The 23260-nt window shown below is 49.8% G+C and overlaps 7 protein-coding genes across 7 annotated transcripts; 5 read left to right on the top strand and 2 right to left on the bottom strand.

Moving 5' to 3' along the window:
- Positions 1-355: 355 nt before the first annotated feature.
- Positions 356-4315, top strand: L228DRAFT_254033 (DNase I-like protein; the record flags this gene model as incomplete). Its single annotated transcript, XM_018333799.1, has 6 exons — positions 356-397; positions 467-2855; positions 2912-3133; positions 3187-3446; positions 3503-4170; positions 4237-4315. 6 exons carry the CDS (start codon positions 356-358, stop codon positions 4313-4315), a joined length of 3660 nt encoding a protein of 1219 aa, XP_018185918.1.
- A 1229-nt stretch (positions 4316-5544) lies between these two features.
- Positions 5545-6346, top strand: L228DRAFT_213991 (glutathione-dependent formaldehyde-activating, GFA; the record flags this gene model as incomplete). Its single annotated transcript, XM_018330016.1, has 3 exons — positions 5545-5752; positions 5879-6116; positions 6211-6346. 3 exons carry the CDS (start codon positions 5545-5547, stop codon positions 6344-6346), a joined length of 582 nt encoding a protein of 193 aa, XP_018185917.1.
- A 526-nt stretch (positions 6347-6872) lies between these two features.
- On the top strand, positions 6873-8819 carry L228DRAFT_240890 (putative transcriptional regulator Cwf13/SkiP; the record flags this gene model as incomplete). The annotated part of the gene is made up of 3 exons (XM_018331288.1): positions 6873-7019; positions 7098-8531; positions 8643-8819. 3 exons carry the CDS (start codon positions 6873-6875, stop codon positions 8817-8819), a joined length of 1758 nt encoding a protein of 585 aa, XP_018185916.1.
- A 478-nt stretch (positions 8820-9297) lies between these two features.
- L228DRAFT_285073 (putative small nucleolar ribonucleo protein complex subunit) lies at positions 9298-12702 on the bottom strand. Its single transcript, XM_018336298.1, has 6 exons — positions 12640-12702; positions 12479-12591; positions 11932-12427; positions 11610-11872; positions 9940-11556; positions 9298-9780 (listed from the first exon to the last, which is right to left on the bottom strand). Exons 1-6 carry the CDS (start codon positions 12655-12657, stop codon positions 9600-9602), a joined length of 2688 nt encoding a protein of 895 aa, XP_018185915.1. The 5' UTR covers positions 12658-12702; the 3' UTR covers positions 9298-9599.
- A 249-nt stretch (positions 12703-12951) lies between these two features.
- Positions 12952-14884, top strand: L228DRAFT_250047 (septin). Its single transcript, XM_018333230.1, has 7 exons — positions 12952-13191; positions 13260-13273; positions 13331-13373; positions 13432-13594; positions 13650-13960; positions 14014-14522; positions 14581-14884. The coding sequence occupies exons 1-7, from the start codon at positions 13144-13146 to the stop codon at positions 14651-14653; spliced, it is 1161 nt and encodes a 386-aa protein (XP_018185914.1). The 5' UTR covers positions 12952-13143; the 3' UTR covers positions 14654-14884.
- Positions 14885-15127: 243 nt separating this feature from the next.
- L228DRAFT_250046 (WD40 repeat-like protein) lies at positions 15128-17294 on the top strand. Its single transcript, XM_018333229.1, has 6 exons — positions 15128-15178; positions 15361-15404; positions 15936-16209; positions 16333-16527; positions 16728-17069; positions 17130-17294. Exons 1-6 carry the CDS (start codon positions 15133-15135, stop codon positions 17156-17158), a joined length of 930 nt encoding a protein of 309 aa, XP_018185913.1. The 5' UTR covers positions 15128-15132; the 3' UTR covers positions 17159-17294.
- Positions 17295-18078: 784 nt separating this feature from the next.
- Positions 18079-20060, bottom strand: L228DRAFT_263014 (hypothetical protein). The gene is made up of 3 exons (XM_018334458.1): positions 19843-20060; positions 19211-19587; positions 18079-19106 (listed from the first exon to the last, which is right to left on the bottom strand). Exons 1-3 carry the CDS (start codon positions 19885-19887, stop codon positions 18356-18358), a joined length of 1173 nt encoding a protein of 390 aa, XP_018185912.1. The 5' UTR covers positions 19888-20060; the 3' UTR covers positions 18079-18355.
- Positions 20061-23260: the final 3200 nt, after the last annotated feature.

Raw genomic sequence — 23260 nt, 5'->3', positions numbered from 1 at the left:
CAAACGGGAGGATTCATTATTACGCTTCAGCTGGGGTTTTGGTAAATGACCTCGGGCCGGCTTCAGGCTTGCTCAGACAAGTGCTCTGCTACCACCAACACATTCATGAAATCGGCGAGATTCGGGTTACAGACATACGGGTACCAGCATCTAAAGCTTGAAAAGACTGCGGCGTCGAAGCCGTTAGAGGCTCAGACTATCAACTCCATCGCCTTGATCCATTAGTGTGGGGTATCCATGGAGGGAAAAGCGGCCTGCGCTTGATCCTTGGATGACGACTACGATTACCTGTAATTCATGTGGCGGTGGAATTTCCCTTAAGAGACGGTAAGGGCAGTTTGCTCTTCATGTCAAGATGGCTAGCGCAGGTGATCAAAATTCCGAAGACGCTTCGATCGTAAGTCGTGACACCTTCTAGTTTTCTACTGTTTGAAGCACTTAACTGATCGAACATCTTTAATTGTAGCGTCCGGTGTCCTCCTTGCTGTCACATTTTGAAAGCATAGCTGCTCGTGGGCCTAGCAGCTCTGGGCCATCTAGAACACATTCGCCCTCACTTCGTCCGCAGATCGATAAGCTGGAAGAGCCCCCTTCACGTTCACTTGGCCGAATTTCTTTAGACCTTCCACGGCCACAATCACAACTATGGATTAATGGAGCACCGACGGGGCTTCATTCTCCAGCAGAACCACATGCTCGGCGGTCTCCATCTCCAGGCTCTGCTCGGCGGCCAAGACCAATGTCAATGGGGCCGGCATCTCCTCCTCGCCCCACGCCAAAAGTCACAGTAGACTCACCGCGCTCCCCGCCAAAGTTTCTAGACGGCAAGCCGCCGCCTCCACCGCCGGCGGCTGTTCAGAGATCCTTATTCAATGGATCCTTCACACCGACAGGCTCGGCCAGTCAATCCCCGATACACTCAGCGCGTCACTCTCGAGCTGGTAGCCGTGTGGGAACTCCAATCACCGATCTACGCCCCTCCCCCCTGCTACCTCCCACGGACAGTCATTCTGGTATCCGGACTCCGCGCCTAGGGTCTGGAGAAGGGAGTCCCAATCAAGCGCCACCGATCCCTCCGCCTGTCAATCGTGCAGAAAAACCAAAAATACCTCCAAAACCACCTACAATCCCATTGAAACCAAAACCAACTAACCTAAAACTTTCACCAACCGCGGCGCCTACAGCACCCGAGGAACCGGTATCTCCGTTTAGCACCCCTCCTGAAAGTGAAACTGAGGCTGAACAGACCCCGCCGTTTCAGCGACGTACTCGGAGCCAAGATACTGGCTCGAAACCTAAAAGAGACAGTTATTTTGACCCAACTCAAGTCCGCCCTTCTGCTCGCCATTCAATCCAACTTGACCGTGCTTCCCGACCCCCACCACCTCCACCGGCTCCCCGATCTCCTGGAAGATCAGGGCTTACCAATCTCGATGCTCATCCCCTTCCTCCCTCTCGTCCAGCAAGACACCCATCGAGAGAAGGACGCTCAGCCGTTCCCCCGCCACCTCCTTCACTACCTCCACGGAGGGACTTTGGATCGCAGGATGCAAGTCCAGGGCGGCCAACATCTCAGCTAGCTTTGCCAACTCCATCACCACCTGCTTCTGTCGCTTCCAAAACGGCCGCGACTTTAGTCGCGGAGACCACCGCTAAGTTTCCTCCACCACCACGGAGAGGCACCGCCCCTATTATTCCTCCGACGTCCGCCTTTGTTGATCAGGAGACGCCATTGCGGGAGGGGTACCGCTCTGCGTCAAATACTTCATTAGACTTGAAGCAAGCATATCGATACGATGACGTCTACGATTCCGATGAGACAGGTGCTGTAATTGACTATGTGACACCGACCCTTACCGATTACCCCGATTCCTCGCATGCGAATCGAAGATGGCCGTGTTTTAAGCACGGCCCACGAGAGTTTCCGACCAAGTACGAAACAAGGCTATTTGATATCTGTGGCGAGTACTTGTGCACTTCCGGTTTCCTTACAAAAGTTTGGAACATATTAACCGGAGAGCTTCTTATGAGCGTCAGCCATGGCGAAACAACCAAAGTCACAGCTTTGGCCTTCAAAACTGGAGTCGATCTTAGAAACGAAGGGAAGCGGCTCTGGTTGGGCACAAACCATGGGGAGATCCAAGAGATGGATATTTCAACCCAAACCATTGTGTTTTCAAAAGCCAATGCTCACCCCCGAAGAGAATTGGTGAAAATATACCGACACGGTAGTGAAATGTGGTCTCTGGATGATGAAGGAAAGCTGCTACTTTGGCCATCCGATGAAACAGGCTCTCCCAACCTGGGCTATAGTCCTTTAACCTTCCGTGTCCCAAAAGGACACACTTTCTCTCTCGTCATTGGTGATCAGCTATGGCTTGCCACTGGCAAAGACCTTAGAATCTTTCAGCCAAGCGCAGATTCAAGCTTACAATTTCAGGTTCTCCAGCGGCCCCTCAACCAACCAAATGTCGGCGACGTGACCTCTGGTTCCGTCATCATGAGCCAACCTGATAGGGTGTATTTTGGGCACAATGATGGCAAAGTAACAGTTTACTCGCGCAAAGACTACTCTTGTCTTGGCGTTGTCAATGTCAGCCTTTATAAAATCAACTCTTTAGCAGGTGTAGGCGCGTACCTTTGGGCAGGCTACAACACCGGCATGATCTATGTCTATGACACCACTACAAATCCATGGACCGTGAAGAAGGACTGGCAGGCGCATGAGAATCCTGTCGCTGGTATCGTGGTCGACCGGAGTGCTGTGATGAAAATCGATCGATTGCAAGTCGCTTCCCTTGGTGGAGATAACATGGCTCGACTTTGGGACGGTCTGCTTCAAGAAGATTGGCTCGGTAAGTACTCCTTCCCCACGGCAAAGAATATTGCCTGGTTTTAACTCCTGCTGCAGAAGCGGACATGCAAGAACATGATACCGAATTTTGCAACTTCCGTGAGATCAGCGCACTGGTTGTTACATGGAATGCTGGAGCTACCAAGCCTTCTAGCCTGAACCAGGATGAACGCGACGCGGATTTCTTTCGAAGATTACTCCAAAATGGCGACCCACCAGACTTGCTCGTCTTTGGGTTTCAAGAGCTCGTCGACCTTGAAGATAAGAAAATCACCGCAAGTGAGTGTTGACAGCATCATTGGTAGAATTGAAGAGAAACTTATTCGGAACAGAGAGCTTCTTCAAGACTAGCAGCAAAAAGAAGGATATCGATCATGAGCATATTAGCAGACAATATCGTGCGTGGCGCGATCACCTCAGCCGGTGCGTCGAAGAATTTATGCCAATCGATCAACCATATCATCTACTTCACACGGCCAGCCTCGTTGGATTATTCACCTGCGTTTTTGTCAAGGCTTCAGAGCGGAATAACATCCGAAGTGTTGATGCTTCTGAAGTCAAGCGTGGTATGGGTGGCTTGCATGGCAACAAGGTCTGATGCCCAACTATATTTCAAGGGGGATGGGAAATTGACTGTTCTTGATATAGGGCGCCCTCATCATGCGATTCATCATTGACGACAGCTCGGTATGCTTGGTCAATTGCCATTTGGCGGCCGGTCAAAAACATACGGTTCAACGGAACAATGATATTGCAGCTATCCTAGAGACTGCTTCACTGCCCTCAGAGCGAAATCCCATTGCTCGCTCCGATATGTTTGTTGGAGGAGGTGACGGCACCATGGTCCTCGATCATGAAATTTGTATATTGAACGGTGACCTCAATTATCGCATTGACACAATGGGCCGAGATACGGTTGTCAGCGCGGTGAAGGCGAATAACCTTTCCAAGCTGCTTGACCGTGATCAGCTATTACTTTCCCGTCGCCGCAATCCGGGTTTCCGACTGCGGGCGTTCACGGAGTGTCCTATCACATTCGCGCCGACCTACAAGTACGATGTCGGCACGGATAACTACGATACAAGTGAGAAACGGCGGTCACCAGCCTGGTGCGACCGCCTTCTTTATCGAGGACTTGGACGTATCAAACAGATGGATTACCGACGCCACGAGGTATACGCTTCCGATCACCGGCCGGTCAGCGGACGATTCCAGATCCGCATCAAGACCATCTCGCCAAAGAGACGAATGCAGATCTGGGAATTGTGCGAGCAACGCTTTGAAGAGGTCAAGCAGCGGCTGGTGACAGAAACACAGTAAGTAAAGCACCCTTTTTTCTTTTTTCAACAAGGCTCGCGTTATTGATCATCGTTGTCCTGTAGGCTTGAATTTCTCGTGGACGTCTGTCGGCTTGATGTCAATGAAGCGAAGCGTTCCTTAGCGGAGCAACTTGGACGTTAAAGTATAATGTGGGGTGCGACTGATCGTCTCCGTGACGAAAAAGATGGGATTTTGCCCTGAATGTGATGTCCAGGGTATGGGATTTCTGGGATGTCATTCCCCAATTCTGGTAAATGATTGGTGTTAGTTAGTGCCGGTCTTTTCTCGTCTGGGTGATTTTTGGTCTTGGTTGTCGCCGCGATCCCCCGCGCGTAGCGAAAGACGCAGCAGTGACGTCACCGTATTTGCTTACCTTACTGACAGGGGCTTCTGTACCAGCCACAAAGGAAACCCCTGTCTTAACTTCTCCACAAAAAAAGTACCTCTCAATATTGCATTTGGCGTTGGATCAGGCGCGGGGCGAAATCCTTGGGCGGCTCGCAATGATGCATAATTCATGGGTTGCATCTCGTTTTGCTTGTTTTCGCATTCCAAAGGTCTGTTTACTTGAGGTTTGGGAGTTCAAATGGTCATTTGTGGAGTTGTTCATCTCCAAAGCCGAATTGCATAGCACGAAACAGCATCGGACAGATCATATCTTTAGTTTATTGAGCATTTAATGAGCAAAGCATTGTCATAAGCACATCTTTCTGTGCTACGGTACTTGAAAGTGTCTACATGCATGATCAATTGACGAACGTCTGATTTGGTCTAGAGTTTTATGTACCCCGTCCTCCCCTATACCTCTCCTGGAGCTCGAAAGAGCTAGACCCGGATTGTTTTTGACATTTGTATTTGTGACGCAACAACTTGGTATTGAAGAATCACCACTCCCAAAGAGACTACACCATCGTTCATAAGATTGTTTCCACTTTTCTCCACTTCCTGCTCCTAGACTTTTGCTCATCTCCACAGTAAAATTTGCTCAGCATATGGACGTTGTCAGCAGCTGTGCTGCGAGCCGTGTTACCTTCATCTCTGTCTCGGCTTCCAAACGATTTCTGAGAGTCGTCACATCCTCCCGCCAGTCGACTCGACTCTTTTCTGTTCTTCCAAGCCGTTCACCCACCTCACGACAACAAGACATTTATACCACCTTTGCCACGACCCCAGGAGGATTCAGATACTCGCAAAACCCCAGTGCTTTAACGTCTCACCAAATTGCCCCTCACAAAGCATCTTTTCACTCGAATCATATCCAAGCTTTTTGCGCCTCAGGCAGACTCCCAAGTCCGAAACACGACGCCGTTGACCACGAGACGGCTATGATGGATAAAGATATGGGACAGCAGGAAAATGCTCCTGGTAAGATGCAGGAGCAGCCTAAAGGCACCACCTCAACTGAAGTTCACGAAGAATGGAAGGAGAGAGCTCCTTACCAAATCCACACCCGTCATGAGCACTTTCCCGTCCGCTATGAGGCGAGCTGCCATTGCGGAAAGGTCACATACCAGCTCAAGAGAGATAGGCCTTTAGACTCCAAACTCTGCCATTGCACAACATGTCAAACTCAGCATGGTAAGTTAGTTTGCTGTTGTCGTTCCAGTAATAATTTGCAGGGCAATTGGGCGTTCTGATATTTTTGCGTCGCTTGAATCAATGGTAATTTTATTCATGTACCATTACTGACGACTGTTTTGACAGCCGCGCCTTTCCAGTGGGCCGCCATCTTCCACAAAGAAGACATCAATTTCACCAACGGACATCATGATCTCGAGTGGTATGATCCTTCAGAGAAGACAACCAAGCATAAGCTGCCATGCAAGGTGCGATGCAAGTGGTGCCATTCGCCCATCATGGACGAGGGCAGAAATATGATACTCTTGTTCCCCTCATTGATTCACTTCAAGAGCAAGGAAGATAGATTAAAGTTCGAGCCGAGGTACGTCGAAAAATATGCAACACAATAGTAATGCCAGCTTCTTGGCAATTTCTCTCTTTTAAATTTGACATATGCTGACCACCTGTTTGTATAGATGTCATATGTTTTACGGCCAACGCGTCATGGACATACCTGATGGTAAGCCAAAGTGGGCCGGCCTCAACAATGACAGTGAGCAGATACTAGAGGATAAGCCGATCAATGAGAAGGAGCAATACTCTCAGGGGTAAAAAGGAAGCATTTTTGGAGTTTCAGTTGCGCGGACGGAGTTGGTGTGAGGTCTGCGGCGAGCGTGACTGGCATTTGATCAAATCATCTTGATATTCGAAGTTTGACGAATATGAACCTGCTGTTCTTGTTATTTTGCGAAGAATTGTCTTAATGGTTGGGAATAAATATCATGCTCAATGTTTTGATGGAGGAGCAGGTACAATGCCATACGAAAGTGATGGAACTGGCCTGTTGCAAGGCGTCAATGTCGTACCGAATATTCTTCACACCGATAGAACTACTTAAATAAATTACAATTATATTGTAAAAAATTTTAAGTTGAATCACAGCCTGACTTTATAATTTGCATTTGCCGTACAGTTTCAATCTCAATGTCGTGTCAAATATGGAAGTATTAGCCGAAGATAATCCTAGAAACCGCAAGCCTAAGCGAGAACCTCCATCAACCTACGAAATTATATCACGGTCATCCACATCAATCTGGCCATCAAGCCACGAAGAAGCCCACCAATACACAACTCGACCATGGCTTCGGTCGCAGCTTCATTGTCACAGATTCTTCCGAAACCGAAGTATACTGGGGAAGATGAAGAGCTCCCCGCGCACGCGCAACCGAAGGGTCCTCGAATTCTTGGGCCCGGCGAGCTCGATGAGACCCAGATAGTTCTTCGAGTCAGTACCCTTGAATAATTTTGCTACTTCAATGAATAATCTTTGGAATTCTGTATTAATGCTAATTCAATTATACAGAGAACGGGACCGCCGCCGTACGGTAATCGAGCAGGATGGCGACCACGGTCCATTGAAGATTTTGGGGATGGTGGCGCTTTCCCCGAGATTCCCGTCGCGCAGTACCCGCTTGACATGGGTCGCAAAATGAACGCCAAATCCAATGCCCTGGCCGTTCAGGTTGATGCTGAAGGCAAAGTCAAATACGACGCCATTGCCCGCCAAGGACATAACGATAAACGTATCGTGCACGCCTCTTTCAAAGACTTGATTCCACTTCGACAACGTGCCGATGTTGGGGAGATCTCTTTGGAGAGGCCTTCCGCCGAACAAGTTGCTGAACAGACGGAGAAGACCAAGGATGCCCTCGCGAAACTCGTATCTGGTGCTGTAGCAGCGCAGAAGCCTAAGAACGTCAGGGGCACATCGAGAAATGATCCGACTTTCGTCCGCTATACACCAGCAAATCAAATGGGCGATAACACGCGGAAAAATGATCGTATCTTCAAAATCGTTGAGAGACAGCAAGACCCCATGGAACCACCTAAATTCAAGCACAAGAAGATCCCTCGTGGGCCGCCTTCACCGCCACCTCCCGTCATGCACTCCCCTCCAAGGAAACTTACCGCCGAGGACCAAGAAGCGTGGCGCATACCTCCTCCGGTATCCAACTGGAAAAATCCAAAGGGTTATACTGTCCCACTGGACAAGCGTCTTGCCGCCGATGGTCGCGGCCTGCAGGATGTCACAATCAACGACAAGTTTGCTCAATTCGCCGAAGCGCTTTTCACCGCCGACCGCCATGCCCGAGAAGAAGTCAAACAGCGCGCGCTCATGCAACAGAAGCTCGCAGAGAAGGAAAAGGCGCAAAAGGAAGACCACCTACGCATGCTCGCCCAAAAGGCCCGCGAGGAACGCTCCGCCGCCGCCTCCGGCTCAGCGAGCCGCCGCCGGAGTCGCTCTGGCTCCATCGCTTCATCGCGTTCTCGTTCACGATCTCGGTCCGTCAGCTCTGACGAGGATGAAGCCGCTCGGGAGCGTGAAGAGATGCGTCGTGAGCGCCGTCGTGAAGCTGAGCGTCAGCTTCGCCAATCACGTATGGGCACTGAGCGCCGGATTCAAGCAATGGCGCGTGAGCAGAACCGTGACATTTCCGAAAAGGTCGCTCTCGGTCTGGCCAAACCCACCCAGTCATCTGAGACCATGTACGACTCTCGTCTTTTCAATCAGACGAGCGGGTTTGATACTGGCTTCAATGAGGACAATCCATACGACAAGCCCCTCTTTGCGGCTCAGGATGCAATCAGCAGCATCTACCGGCCACGGACGAACTTTGATGATGACGAGGACGAAGGCGCCGATGCAGGGAAAGAAATGGATCGTATTGGCAAGAGCAACAGATTTGAAGTCCTCGGCCGAGCCAAGGAGGGTTTCAAGGGCGCTTCAGATGCAGAGGTATGCTCTTCTCCCTTTTCTTTTTTTCCCCTGTCTCGTTTTTCCCTATGTTGGCTTTGATCCCAGCGCCCGTATCGGAGAATGATGCTAACAAGTTCCTTTGATGAACAGCCCCGCTCTGGCCCTGTCCAGTTCGAAAAAGATACAGCCGATCCTTTTAACATCGATGCTATGATCTCAGAGGCTACTGCCGGCGGAGACGGCGGTGCCGGAACCAAGCGTTACGGAATGCAAGACTCGCGCGACACTGGCTCGTCCAAGCGCGCCAGGATCGATGACGACGATTAGTATTCTGCAGCTGTATTGAATTCAAAAGCGACCTGGACATTATTATTTTTTTCTTAAAATTCTGTCTTAGCATCGGCTCCGTTCTTGTATTTGACGCTACGGCTCCCCCCTTCAGGTTTTTTCTGTTTTCAACGTATTTCTTAGTACTCGGGGGTCCAGATAAGCGGTCTGCATGTCCGTCGCTCACCCGAAGCTATATCTTTGCCTCGTATCCCCCCCCTTTCTTTAGCTTCTTTATTTCTCTCTCTCTCTCTCTCTCTCTCTCTCTCTCTAGTCGTGGTCTGGCGTTTTGGTTCTCGCATCTAAACGGTGGTGTTATCGATCGATTCTTTCTTCTTTGTTTTCTTGGGATCATCTATGCGCACTTTGGTACTTAGGCACGGGGACCGACAGACAGAAATCAATCCTTGGTTGATTGATAGATGATTACAAAATTTCCTTCCTTTTCCTTTTCTTTTGGAATAATCTACATATATTTAGGCCTAAACTCTTACGGTTGTCTTACAAATGTATAATATATGAAATGAAATAAAAGGAAATGAAAATAAATATGAAAATGGAGAAATATATATAAAGCCCACAAATTCCAAGAAATACGATATTGGCCAAGTGGGAAGGGAAGGGAGGAAGAAAAGGAAACCAAGGATGAAGAAATGACTACTGCTAATAAACGCCTCTGAGCGCCCGAAGAAATGATGATGCTTTTATGATTCTACCACTCCACCCCACATTTCCTTTGAACCATATTTCTGATAATGGATTTTTGTCTTCTAGACAAATTTAGTCCTCCAGTCCGATCCAGCCGTCTTCCTCTTCCATGCTCTCATCGTCATCGCCGTCGACGCTAGCGGCGTTGGAATCGTCGTGGGCAGTCGAAGTTAACAGGTCGAGTTTGTTTGAAACATCGGAAGCTTTGGGCTGAGCGAGGAGATAGTCGATTGTGTAGACGTTTTCTTCGGCACTGTATGAGGTATTAGCAGGGCTTTCCACGATTCTTTTATATAAAAAAAGTGACGAAAAGAAAAAGGAAAGCAAAGGAAGACGAAAATGGAAGACGAAAATGGAAGAGGAAAAAGGGTAGAAAGGCAGAATAACCAATAGGGCGGGGGAAGAGACATACACTCTCATCAACTCTGTCCGGATCGAGGAAATAGCCTTCTGCACGACACGCAATTCGGGCGCACACATGGCCGCATTATCCTTGAGCCATCGTCCACGGCGACCAAGAAGGGCCGCGTTCCAGAGGAGATTGAATTCCAGGTGTGGTGAATTGGCAGTATTGTGGGCGACAAAGCGGAGGAGACGGGGCAAGTATGTGGTGGGCAAGTCGTCGACAACATGGGGGATGTCATCGACGGGAATGGCTTCATAGACGCGCTGAATCAAGCCTGCGGTATTGAGGCGGAACGCCATGACAAGGGCCTTGAGGTAGTTCTTCTCTTCGTGCAGCGTGGCGAGGGTCGTGGCAGGGGTGATGTCGATGTCGAGATCGAAAGGGTCGAACTGGGTCGTGGTGTCGAGAGAGTAGATGAGCAGGCCCTCAGTCGAGGCCGCGCAGAATGCGCGACCTGTGGGGCTGAACGAAACGGCGGGGACGCGGACTTCAGGCCGTTGTTTGCGCGCAGCGAGATCGCCTCGGTTGGCGCCGGGCATGGTGCGGTCGATGCGGTCTTCGAGGTCGGACGCTTCGCCCTGAGTGTCGATGAGGCCGGCAGGGCCGGCTTCGCCGAGAAGCTTGCTGTTGAGAAACTCCTGGGTGCCGTCGAGAGAGAGGTTGATGGAGACGGTGTACTTTTTGAGTAAGGAGCCCGTTGTGACAGAGTACAGACAAATGTATTTGCTGTTGCCGCTGGCGAGGACGCAGGAGCCGTCGGCGCTGTAGACGATGGTGTTGAAGCTCTTGGTGCCGGCGGCGTTGGCCGCGGTGCGGCGGTCGGAGATTTTACGGCCGCCGGAAATATCGCGTCGTCCGTCGACACCGCCTTGCTGGACGGCTTCGCCAATGGACCAGAATGTGAGTTGTCCGTCGAGAGTTGACACTGCGACTTGTAGTGAGTCGGGGCGGACAGCGACGCAGAGCACGTCGGCCTGGAGGATTAGAGGTTCGCTGGTTTGAGTCCGCCCGAAAATGCTCCATACGCGAACGGTGTGGTCCCAGCTGCCGCTGACGAGGGAGCCGCCGTCGGCAGTGAAGGCAAGGCTGGATACGGGACCTTCGTGGCCAGCGAGTTGGTCGAGCAGTTGGCCGGTTTGGACGGACCAGACGTGAATGTCGAAGTCGTCGAGAGATCCTGCGCAGACAACTTCACCACTAGGATCGACGGCGAGCGAGGAGAAGGCGAGTCGCGTAGGCGCGGTAAAGGTTCGGAAGTTGCGGTATCGAATAAGGTCCCATGCGCGGACAGAGCCATCGAGACTGGCTGTGAAAAGGATGTTGCCACGCTTGGCAAATTCGCAGGCTGTTACGCCGCTGGTGTGCTCGGTGAAGGTGACGATACAGAAACCGGAGTTGACGTCCCAGACTTTGATCTTTCCGTCATCGGCGGCGGTGATAACACGTTGACCATCAGGGGAGTATGCAATGGCGTTCATAGCATCAAAGTGTCCCTGTTGCTTAAGGATGTAAGACTCTGACTGCCATTCCCAGACGAGGAGCTGGCCGAGCTTCGATGCACCGAATGCTAGCCATTCTCCGGTCTTGTTGAGAGTTACAAAGTCAATGTCATTTTGAGAAATGCTGAGGAAATTATTAGCAAGGGTGGAGTTCAATCTGCAGAAATAGGTATCTACCTCAGGGTGTGGATCATGTTGAACTCTGGGAGCTCATAGAGCGTAAATATTCCGTTCGAGAAGCCGGCAACTAGTAAGTTGGTTTCCGGATGAAATGCCGCGCATGTCAACTTGGCATTATTTTGCAAAAAATAGTGCTTCTGTGTGATTCTCCAGTTCATATTTGCATCGTCTTCCATTTCATCCTCCTCCGGCTCCGGCGCTCCCGGCTTGCGCGTATACGCCCATTGGAAGAGGGCGCCGTCTCGGCTGATGGTCCATATCTGAGAGATGTTAGTTTGAACATTTATATATAGAGCAAAGAATTTGCAGAACAGCATACTGTTTCCTGGTCTTTGGAGAACCATGCCCCGTGCACTGCCTCTCTGTGGCCTGCCAATGTTGTCGGCTCAAATCCTACTTCTGGGTCCAAGCTCCATATCCGTGCTGTCAAGTCCTTTGATGAACTCAAGAAAAACCTCGAATCGCTGGACCATTCGATGCTTTGAACATTATCGTAGTGTCCGGCGTAGACGCGATGACGGACGAAAGGCGCAAACTCCAGCTCGCCCTCGGCATTGGTGTCGGGAGTCGAAGGGGTGTGCCAGACCTCGACATGGCGCTCTACTCCAACAGCGAAATGACGGCCTGAAGGAGCAAAGGCCAGAGCTGATACGGGAGCTCGGAACGAAAAGTGATGCAGTGCAACCCGGCGTTGGAAGTTGCTCAGAATTGCTCGACCATCTTCGTCAATCGTCAGAAGCAGGTTGCCGCGGGGTGTCAAGGCAATGCGAGTAATATTTCGCCGATGCGCAAATGGAAGAGTATATGATTTATTACTAGAGAAATGTCAATGATAATGCATTTGAACAGCCCACGTAGAGCCTTACTTGACCAGATCAAAGACTGTGACCCTGTTGCCCACGGGCGAAAGAAGGCAAGTTCCGTCAGGCGTGAATAGCAGATTGCCTCTGCAATAGACGGTGCCCAAGAGGTTGGAGAACTGATAAGTTTAGTATAGAATAATCAAAAGTGATGCAGAGACTCATACCTTGAACTCCGTCTTCATGGTGGTGGCTGAACGTGGAAAACACACAAGCAGTCCAACTATCGCATGTCTAAAAGTCTCTTAGTCGTTGTAGGTGAATTTCAAAAAGTTTATCCGATCAACAAAAAAGTCCAGCTCCGGAGCAAGGTTCTGCCGAGATTTGGCATTAGAGCCAAGGTAGTTAGCGTGAATCGAATCTGGGGAGCGGGCCACCCCTTTGTCTCCTTTGCCCAGAAGGGAAATGCAAACGAGAAGCAGGGAGAGAGTTGGCTTGTTTGTCCCTTTCCCCTTCTTCCCTTTCCCCTGGAAGCTCAACCACGTCCCGACGCCCGGTAGACGCCAGAACCCAAAAGACAGACGTACAGGCACTCCGCCCCCCCTTTGCCTTTCTGTCTTGGGATATTCCCATCTTCCTCTGCCCTCCTTCCACTCGTTTGTTCTGAATCCTTTTCTACATAATTCTTGCTCTCTATCATCCTGTACCAGGTAGATACGAGCACACTCACAATGGCTCCGGCTGTCACCGAGTCCGCGTCCCCTATCGGGATTGCGAATGTAAGTGCTTCATTTACGCGAACGACAGAATTTCCTGTGATCAGAGGCTGATCGAGCAATGCAACTAGCTTCCCAACCAACGGTTCGTCGTGGCAGAAAGAAATATCTGAAAATGTTCGCCAGAGCTGATGTCTTCCAGGCACAAGATTGTCGCTAAAAGGGGGGCCGCCTTCACTATTATGGTACGGATCAGAAGCCATAAATCTTTCAAAACGTCCATTCATATTAAAAATAAAACAGGTTGCAGGTGAATCTGGATTGGGCAAGACTACTTTCATCAACACGCTCTTTTCCACCACCATTAAGAACTATGCCGATCACAAGCGCCGTCACGCCAAGCAGGTCGACAAGACAGTTGAGATTGAAATTACCAAGGCTGAGCTGGAGGAGAAGTTCTTCAAAGGTAGAATATCTTGCTGGGAATGGAGGCGTGCTGGTTGACCTGACACTACGTGTAGTCCGTCTGACTGTTATTGATACCCCTGGTTTTGGAGACTATGTCAACAACCGCGACTCCTGGCAGCCCATCATCGAATTCCTCGATGACCAGCACGAGTCTTACATGCTTCAAGAGCAGCAGCCTCGCCGGACGGAAAAGATCGACCTCCGTGTGCACGCCTGCCTTTACTTCATTCGCCCAACCGGACACACCCTGAAGCCCCTGGACATTGAGGTCATGAAGCGACTGAGCAGCAGAGTCAATCTGATCCCCGTCGTCGCAAAGGCTGACACCTTGAGCCCCGCCGACCTTGCAAAGTTCAAGCACAGAGTTCGTCATTACAACAGCATTCCCGTAGCTGGAAATATGCTAACAACGGATAGATTCGGGCCGTGATCGAAGCTCAGGGAATTAAGATCTATCAGCCGCCTCTTGAGGAAGACGATGACGCAGCGCTTCAGCATGCACGGAGTCTCGTTGCCGCCATGCCTTTCGCGGTTATCGGGTCGGAGAAGGATGTCAAGAGCGCCGACGGCCGCGTTGTCAAGGGCCGACAGTACGCCTGGGGTGTCGCCGAGGTGGAGAACGAGGACCACTGCGACTTCAAGAAGCTTCGATCCATTTTAATCCGTACGCACATGCTCGACCTGATTCACACGACGGAGGAGCAACACTACGAGGCCTACCGTGCCCAGCAGATGGAGACCCGGAAGTTTGGCGAGGCCCGGCCCCGCAAGCTGGACAACCCCAAGTTCAAGGAGGAGGAAGAGAACCTCCGGAAACGTTTTACGGAGCAAGTCAAGATCGAGGAGCAGCGATTCCGACAATGGGAGCAGAAGCTCATTGCCGAGAGAGACCGCCTCAACAAGGACCTGGAGACCACTCACGCAGCGTATGAAATATCGAATTCTTGAAGCTAAAAGAACTAGCATTACTGACGTGCCATATAGAATCAAACAGCTCGAGGGAGAGATGGAGCAGATGCAGGGAAGCGCTGTTCGCAGCTATGGACGTGGCCGTTAATTCGGTTTGGAGGCTTGCCAGATCCCTCTGCAATAATTGTGAGATGGCCATGGTGGCCAAGATGGTCCGCCTTGAACACCCATGCTGTGTTGCCAATATTTTGGTGCGGCGAAGGTACTTAATTTGAGAAGGCATATTATTGGTATCCAGCAAATCATTTTTAGCTTTAGCGCTTCTTCTTCGGCCAACGGACATGCCGTTGATTTTTCAGATACCTTGTAGTCACGATATAATTTGATTCTAGATTCTATTCTCTTTATATTCTTAAAGAGCCTCAGACAAAGGGTTGACACATGACTTGGCAATTTTGCATCTATAAAAACATAAATCATAAACGTTGGAAGGACTGTTATGAGTGTTGTCCCGTACGTGCTTGATAGATCTAGTGCAATGGCGGAGGCCGAAGCGAGCCTCGGCCGGGAGTCAAGCTTTGTGATGAACTCACCTTTGCTTTGAGCTTCCTTAACCACAACGATGTGATGAGCTTCCCAACTCGCCCGGTCACTAAGCTAGTCGGTCACAATGGTATGCGCGCTTTTCTTTTACTGAAAGAATACTCAGAGCCATGAGATTTAATGTTACAATACTTTTCCATTTCCCAGCTCTCCAGCCCATGTCTTTATCGACGCATTTCCCACTTACCCTCAGTTTTATGGATCATGATGTATAATTGGCAGAGCACAGCTGAATTTTATATTGACATTTAGGACCGATCCACAATGTCACCTACAGCGCTGGTCTAGGACAATATGTATGTTCCCAGTTTCTTTCCAGTGGAAAACATAGCTGCTGCCCTTGCTACAACGAATCAACCCCCACGCCTGCAGAGATGCATGCAGCATGTACTGCAAAGATGCAGATGACTTCTAGGAGGAGCCTGATAGATTGTCTGCATTGTTCCCAAACCTTTTCATAATCAATGACTGGGAGGAGCCTACATGTCATGATAGGAAAGCGGGGGAAAGATGGCGTTATCGACGAGGGCTGTTTGGGTTCTCTTGGAGCTACCCCGCGTACATCTGGACGGGCGTTCCTGGTGGTCCCGGTGATCGTGGCGGTCGAGCCCTCATGCTGTCATCCCTCGCAGCCCAATACCGTCTTGCTCTGGCCTCTGCCTCCGATTCTCTCACGTACACACCATCTTCCCCGCTCCCGGGTGTCCCTGGATTCGGGGACTTTACTACCTTGCCACCCCACGACGCTACCCCGTCTTTTCAACCCACCACTGTCATAGATTACAACTTATTGCGTCGATTGTCTGACATGTCTCTGCTCCGCACAGATCCTTACCGGTTCATCGGACCGCCGAATACACCTGTATAATGCCTCGAGCGGGTCCTTGGTGCAGAAATACGAGGCGCACGGATACGCCGTCCTCGAGGTCGCTGTGACGGAGGATAACGCGCGATTTGCTTCCGTAGGTGGCGATCGCACAGTCTTCCTGTGGGATGTTGCGACTGCACGAACGTTGCGTCGATTTGGCGGCAATCATGGACATACAATGAGGGTAAATGCCTGCGCCTTTGGTGGAGAAGGGGATAATGTGCTTGTGACTGGTAAGTGAAAACTCTTAAGGGACTGATAGATATACCCTTTAGATTGGACTGAGATCACTACCGTTCCATATTATTACTGAGGCATTTCAAATCAGAAACTAACATAGGATGTCAACCTCACAGGTAGTGTCGACAGTACCGTGCGCATCTGGGATATGAAATCCCAGTCAATAAAGCCCATTCAGATCCTCTCTGAGGCACGCGACAGCGTGACCAGTATCGTCGTCAGCGACTATGAGATTATCACCGGAAGCGTGGACGGGCGTGTCCGCGTGTACGATCTTCGAATGGGCACGCTCAATGCCGATGTTATTGGCGGTATGTGCCCTATCTCCATTATTTTCGTAATGCACATTTACTTGTTTTTGGACAATCGCAATTTTTCTGCAGCCATCTGTTCTTCAAATTATTTCCCGCAGAACTCGTGGCATTTCTCCGTTTTCAGACGAATATCTCACTTACACTTTACACTGCTTGATCCCTCCCATCCAACGGACACTGACAATGCGCCCTTTTAGCACCCGTAACATCAATCACACCCACCACGGACGGAAGCGGTCTCCTCGTGTCGACTCTCGACAATACCATGCGGCTCATGGACAAGGGCTCAGGCAACCTCCTGCAGAGCTACACGGGTCACATCAACACCGAGTTCAGGATCCGGTCATGTCTGAGCCAAATTGACAACGCGTGGGCTCTGAGCGGGACCGAGGACGGATGGGTATATGCATGGGATGTCCTGGAAGGGAAAATTGTCGAGAAGATTCAAGTTCAAACCGAAGGCAAAGTCAAGGTCGTGGGCGCAACAGCATGGTGCCCGAGCGGACGAAGAAAAGAGTGGGTTTGTGGTGGTGGTGATGGTGAGTGATCCTCTCTCTCTTTATTTGCCTTTTTTTTTGAATGTGCTAACAAAAGCTTAGGCACGGCAACTGTATATGGACTTCCATAAATCCACCCAAGGCAATACCTCAGTCTTTTTGTTCTACGTATCAGGTTCATCAGCAGACAGACTGCACAAGAGCAAGAACAATTAAGACTACATGTACGAGATAGCGTTATACCCGTAGCGAAAATACAAAAGTCACATTCTCTAGAAAAAAATTCCAAGCAAGAGATTAGTCAATCAGACTACATGAAATGACAAGGTTCCATTTTATATGTGGCATTACTTCGTACCGTAAGTACCGTAGAGTTGAACACACTCAAGTTTACCCTTGAGATATAACCTAACCAATCTTATCCATCCATTTAGGGAGGGGGGAAAAGAAAAGGAAAAAGAAAGAAAGAAAATACAAAATTCTTGTATATCCCATTGTTCCGAGTTACCCTGTGTCCATTTATAATTATAAATCCCAAAACTCTTTCCCGGCTATACAAAATGCAAAGTTCAGATATTCGAGGAAAAAAGAACACGCCGGTCCATGCAACTGTGAAAAGAAATTGATTTGCAAAAAGGGGAGGGGTTTTGAACTTCAATAATATAACGGTTCCCAATTGTTTCAAGTCCTCCTGTTTCCATTTTTGTGATGTTCATGGGGGGAAGAAAACAGAAGGAGACTTTTGAACGGGTACCCGAGATTCGCGGGATGGTGAGAGAAGAGACAATGAAGAAATAAATAAATAAAATGGTCCAGGGACATCCACTGAGATTGAAGAAAGAGAAAAAAATAATAAATGGACAAGGACAAGGACAAGGACAAGTAAAAAGTAAAAGTAAAAGTAAAAGTGCAGAAACAAGAAAAAAGAAAAAAGAAAAAAGGAACTTTTTTGGGGAGAGAAGAATAAAAGGTGAGGCATGGCGGGAATGGTGGGTGATGGAAGAGAGGGAGGGGGGAAAAAAAAAAAAAAAAACAAGGGGAAGTTTAAATTGAGGGTATAGAGCCAAAAAATGTTCAAGGCGGGAAAAAGATTTGTGGAGATGGGTATGAGATTGTAGATAGTATGAGATGGAAATCAAAGTGGAAAGGGAAGTGGAAAGGAAGTGGAGGGTAGTATCCAAAATTCCACATCGGCAATGATGAGAAAAAGAAAGGAGTTTTCGGGGCCGGACGTCAGATACATCAAGGGCGCGACGCCCCAGGCAGTACGTCAAGTAAATTTGTTAGACCAGTCGCGAAGTAAGTGTACCGGAGAAAAAACGTTGGTGTTAATCAGCAATGAAACCATTCTCGGGGCCCTTGAGCGCTTCCAGAGCGCGAGCGAGCTGTTCCTCGCCGACAAAGACGGTACCGGCACGCGTGGTACTCAGGTAGCTCATGTCGATTGCTTCCTCGAGCTGGTGCGCCGTGTTGCCCACGAGCTTGGAGGCCACGCCGCACACGATACCGGTTGCCTCGAGAGGCAGGCCTCTGAGATCGAGGGTGATGGGAACAAGAATGTCCTCTTTGCTACCGAGCAGGACTTCCTCGGAACCAAACTCGTTGAGCAGGCGCTGCTCAAGCAAAAGGGACGCGGGGTCCGTGTCTGTAAGCGTCAAGCTCAAAAAGCGTGGTCGGTGGACCAGGCATTTCATCAAGCCGAGGAGAAGCTGAGTTTCGTTACGTCCTTCGCTACTTGATGCGCCGCCGACAACTCCGCTGGACCAGAAATCTCCACGACCGGCACACTGCACCAGTCGAAGATCCCGATCTACCTCCGGAACAACGTTGCGGCGCTTCAGCAAGGCAAAAGTCCGAGTTTGCAATTCGCTGACGTTTGCCGGCGGAGGGGTCGAGGGTGGGTTTGGTGAATCCGCGCCGGAGCCTGAAATGTTGCGGTGGTGCGACTGGTTCACGAATGCGTCGACGCTGTTTTCAAACGCGAAGCCTCGTTCTTCGAGCGCGGAGATGACATGGCCTCTGGATTTGAGGGGAACGAGAATGTAGTCTGAGAAGTAGGTCGTAATGAAGAAGATGGAACTATTCGTGGGGTGAGCCGCGTTAGTATATCGAATCTTATGGAGGACTCATTTCAAAGGACTGCGTTGAAAGGGAGATCTCGGGAGGAGGCGGGAACAACGTACATTCCAGCCAAAGCCAAGGGAGTAGTCAACTCCAGCACTCGTTGACCTGCATCCAGTCCCTCACCATCAACCTGAAAGACGACATAATCTTCTGTCGAAATGGAGATTTGGTTCCGACTTGACGCATCCAGGCTCTCGAGGACGGGTTTGAAGAGCGCCTCCGCCGACTCTCTTGAGCACGCAACCGAGCATTCGATAGGTGTGACCGAGATATTTACAAAGGTGTGCTGCGCGGCCCAGGAAAAAGAGTTGCGCTCCCCGGACGGACTGAAGCGGGCGCCGTTGCCATTCTCGCTGGGCAGTAAGAGCTGTAGAATCGGCTGGAGAAAGTTGGAGTACAGGTGAAGAGGGATGTGAATCAAGCTCAATCGGGTTTCCTGCAATGCAAAGCATATCCGTTAGCCAACCGAGCTCTTTTATTTTCCAACCAATCAAGGAACCTTGCATCAGGATTTCCGTCAAGGTTATGGTGTCTCCAAAAGTATGGCAGAGAAGACTCTTGAGGAAAATCACCAAGACCAGGAAGACCCCAGCTTGATGAATCCACAAGAGGGCTTCAAAACCAGCCGCAACTGCAATGCAGTTGCAGACAAAGAATATGAAAGGATACAGTAACTTTGTGAAGCACTTACAAGAAACTGGATTTTCGCGTTGATCAAAGTCAATGATCCTTCCATTTTCTCCTCTTTTTAGCTCTGAAGAAGCACCCGATAAAAGCAGGCTTCAATGTGAGGGAAGGAACAAATAAGAAAAAGAAAGCCGTATGTCCCCTTCTTGGGTGCGACTTATGAGGGGACTGTCCAGCCTTGTCACAAAGGTGACCTAGCTGCCTTACAATCGAGCCTAGGACGGTTCTTGGATGGAGGGGACGCTGATTCTCCCTCTAGTGGTGGCAGCCTTTCCCTTTCACCGTTTTGGAAATGGTCAAGATTTTCTATGCGATCGCGCACACTCCTCTACCAGACGTAAATACAGGAGCCAAAATCGTTGGTTCGGATGAGTGAAATTGCTGAAGGGCCTGCAAAGGCGAAAGATGCCGACTCTGTATATAATTATGGTTTCATCCTGAACACGTAATTCTAACAGCGAATGACGAAAGACCGAGATTTAATTTTGGAGAATTGTTGATTTGTTATGCCCGCGAATAAATTGGCGGAATGGTTTTCGTGGGGGAATCTTCTCTTGACGAGAGAGTTCGTGGGGTAGAAAAATGTGGCGGTTGCGGCGGAGAATAAGATTGTTCAGATCCGTTTACTGAGAGGGATGTAAACTTGAGTGCTATGCAATGCAACCTGCACAATGACTTTTTGAAGATTGGAAGAAAGGAAAAAGGAAAAAGGCGAAGAGGCAAAGAGTGTTATAGAAATGTCAAAAGTGACAGTGAGCAGGGACGGAAGAAAGAGGGCGCGTTGCGCACAGAGTCAATCAAGGCATGACTAGTAGGACAGGATTCGTTCGAGTCATCTTTCTTCAGAAGCCATGGGAATCTTTTTTTCTTCGGGCGTGGCGCCGAACGGAAAGAGTGGAGAAGAAGGGGACCAAGTCATGGGTCATTTCCGCACCGAGAAGGGCGCGAAGGGTCCCCGTCCAAGGGCCCACGGACCCATTCAGTATAGAGTCAAATAATAATCTCCAAGCATCTCACCTTTTTAGGGGGCCCACATTTGATTACCAGAAGAGCCCAAGGGATCAATGATGACATTGTCCAATTACAGCACTATACTACGGTGTTAACCTGCAGCAGACTTGTATGCAATCATCTGCTGAAGTAGGAACACTCAAGTTGATCATTTACCCGTTGGCATGCCTCTTAGTGTCGGTTGAGTGGTCCCTCAAAGTCTGGGGTATTTCTCCCTTCCTGCATGCGCCAAGTTCGTGTCCGTCCATGTTCAATGCAGCAGATGAGAGATCGCTCGGAGCAGGGGTCGAACAGCATCAGCTGGTGGCAGCCGCAGCAGAACCGTGCAAAAGCAAGGCACATATTAACACCACCATCGCGCGGAAAGAAAAGAGAGACTGCGCTGCCCGCCCGCATCCACACGACACCATGGCCGAAAAAAGACGTCCAACACAGACTCACATAGAGACACACCCTTCTCTGGGTCACGACGAGAGCAACTAATGCCGGTTCTGCACCAACGTCGGCGGCATCAAAGTCAAGAAGATGGTCCCTGTTACCGGGATGTGGAGACCCGGCAGCTTCGCTGGCCACCCTCATTGATTCGAGTCGTCATGCAGCCACCTCGTTCTCTTCCCTCCTTCTCGCCGACTGCCCCCTGGACAAAGCCATCTCTTTTTACCTGTGTTGTTTGCTTCTGCGCACACTCCTTGCGCATTGTTGCTTGGCTGCCATCTGAAAGTAAGCTTCACCGTGCAGCGTGGGGGTTGATGAAAGATGGCGAGAGTAATTTCCCTTCTGGAGCTTAACCAATGCGTGACAAATCGAGAAGTCCAAGCCTAAAGTCCCGACCCCGCAGAGGGAATGGTTCGAGAGATGACGCCTTTCCCGTGGAATGCTTGCATGGAAGCGATTGATTACCTAGCCAAAATGGGGAGTTGTGTAGAGACTTGAGTCTCTAGGAATAATGGTGTCGCCTGTTTCACTAGTCGTCGACACCTTTTTTCAATGATGCATCACCATCATGAGCATCATCATCATCATCGTCAACTTAATTTACTTATCTTGTTATTTTCCCTCGTTCTCGTCCCGCAAACCCCTCGTGCCCCGCGCTAAGTAGAGTCTAAGCCGAATTGGATCAGAAAGCTTAGCATCGGTAGAAAACGGAGAATTTGTTGTACTTGATGACGACTCCCAAACCGCACTAAATAAATTAAAAAGCCAAAGTACCAACTCGGTATCGGCGAGAGCGATGTTTTGCAGGTGGCATGTCAACTTGAAAGGCAAGTGCAGATCCACTCGAGCTGACAACTTCTGTCAAAACCTTCCCGGGTTTACCTCTTTTTCCCCGCCAAGACAGAGGGCAACTTTATGAGGAGTTCGCGACGTCTGATGACACCATAATCACAATGAATTTAGCGGAGAGAGGTCCGATCCAGTCAGCATCTCATCTGATGCCGCCATTCAGGGGCTCAACCTTACCGTTCCTCTGTACTATACTCCGTAGATTCACATTCGAAAAAGGGAGGTTGAAAGAATCCAAAAAAGGGCGGCCAATAGTAGTGGGTCTGTAGTATATTTTGTTGTCAACGAGCTGCAGAGAAAGAGTCGCAATCAGTACCTTCGTACATGACAATGATCCACTTCTCAGAATAAGTTAGTCTCCCGCCCCGTAACTGAAAAACTTACGACAGTGCTGCAAGAGTAATCGATCTCCTGGCGGAATCTGGAGATACCCTTTTCCACCGAGCGCAGCAGTTCAATGAACTGGGACGTTTGGCGACCCACTCGCGCCGCGTTTACCCGAAATGTTCTGTCCCTGCTTTAGGCGGCTTTAACTAATTGCTGTCGGCCGCCGCCGATGCAATCTTCCGTTATTGAAAATGCAAAGTTCGAGGGCCCACAGCGGAACGTATATGCTTGTAGGCGACGACGAATGACCTGTTTTTCATAATACCCTTGGTGTGGTCAAATTACACCTGGGCCCGACACCGACGGACATTGTTTATCGGAGTAGTTTGGTTCCGCTGCCAACAAAAACAATAATGCAAGACTTGCAACACCTTTTCTCCAGGTCGCGCCATTCGACTAGGGCCGTCCGGTCAAAACCTTTCCCCCCCCTAAAACCTGCATTACTGCAATCGAGCAGGATTTTCTTTTTGAATTTGAAATTGTCTCATGCGTTCTATTGTCGATAGCCTCAAGGGACTGCAATGCAAGATAACAAGGGTCGGCGTCAGGGGAACATTTTCTAGTCATTGAGGAAGATTTAGTCGTAAATCTCCGGCGAACCTGCAAGGACAAATCCAGAAAAATCACCGAGAGTTTCAGAGCCAATCATCTCCATTCCAATGTCTATGATTGACATGTCACCAGCTGTGCATCTTGATTTGCTGCTTCCTACCGTTGCTGGTAGGGAGTGCTCTGAGGAG

This window comes from Xylona heveae (genome assembly GCF_001619985.1).
Source record: "Xylona heveae TC161 unplaced genomic scaffold L228scaffold_10, whole genome shotgun sequence".
NCBI classification, from domain to species: Eukaryota; Fungi; Ascomycota; class Xylonomycetes; order Xylonales; family Xylonaceae; genus Xylona; species Xylona heveae.
Note: the sequence above shows the minus strand (reverse complement) of the source record. Positions and strands in the feature narration are given on the sequence as shown.

Coding starts and splice junctions, on each gene's coding strand:
- L228DRAFT_285073 (XM_018336298.1), bottom strand. Junction 12,428..12,478: donor ACAGTCTTTGATCTGGTCAA/GTAAGGCTCTAC, acceptor ACATTTCTCTAG/TAATAAATCATATACTCTTC. Junction 11,557..11,609: donor AACATGATCCACACCCTGAG/GTAGATACCTAT, acceptor TAATTTCCTCAG/CATTTCTCAAAATGACATTG.
- L228DRAFT_250047 (XM_018333230.1), top strand. CDS start 13,144: ATGGCTCCGGCTGTCACCGAGTCCGCGTCCCCTATCGGGATTGCGAAT. Junction 13,374..13,431: donor GGGCCGCCTTCACTATTATG/GTACGGATCAGA, acceptor AAAATAAAACAG/GTTGCAGGTGAATCTGGATT. Junction 14,523..14,580: donor CTGGAGACCACTCACGCAGC/GTATGAAATATC, acceptor CGTGCCATATAG/AATCAAACAGCTCGAGGGAG.
- L228DRAFT_250046 (XM_018333229.1), top strand. CDS start 15,133: ATGAGCTTCCCAACTCGCCCGGTCACTAAGCTAGTCGGTCACAATG. Junction 16,210..16,332: donor GGATAATGTGCTTGTGACTG/GTAAGTGAAAAC, acceptor TCAACCTCACAG/GTAGTGTCGACAGTACCGTG. Junction 16,528..16,727: donor CAATGCCGATGTTATTGGCG/GTATGTGCCCTA, acceptor GCGCCCTTTTAG/CACCCGTAACATCAATCACA.
- L228DRAFT_263014 (XM_018334458.1), bottom strand. CDS start 19,887: ATGGAAGGATCATTGACTTTGATCAACGCGAAAATCCAGTTTCTT. Junction 19,588..19,842: donor ACGCGAAAATCCAGTTTCTT/GTAAGTGCTTCA, acceptor TTTGCATTGCAG/GAAACCCGATTGAGCTTGAT. Junction 19,107..19,210: donor CCCTTGGCTTTGGCTGGAAT/GTACGTTGTTCC, acceptor CCCCACGAATAG/TTCCATCTTCTTCATTACGA.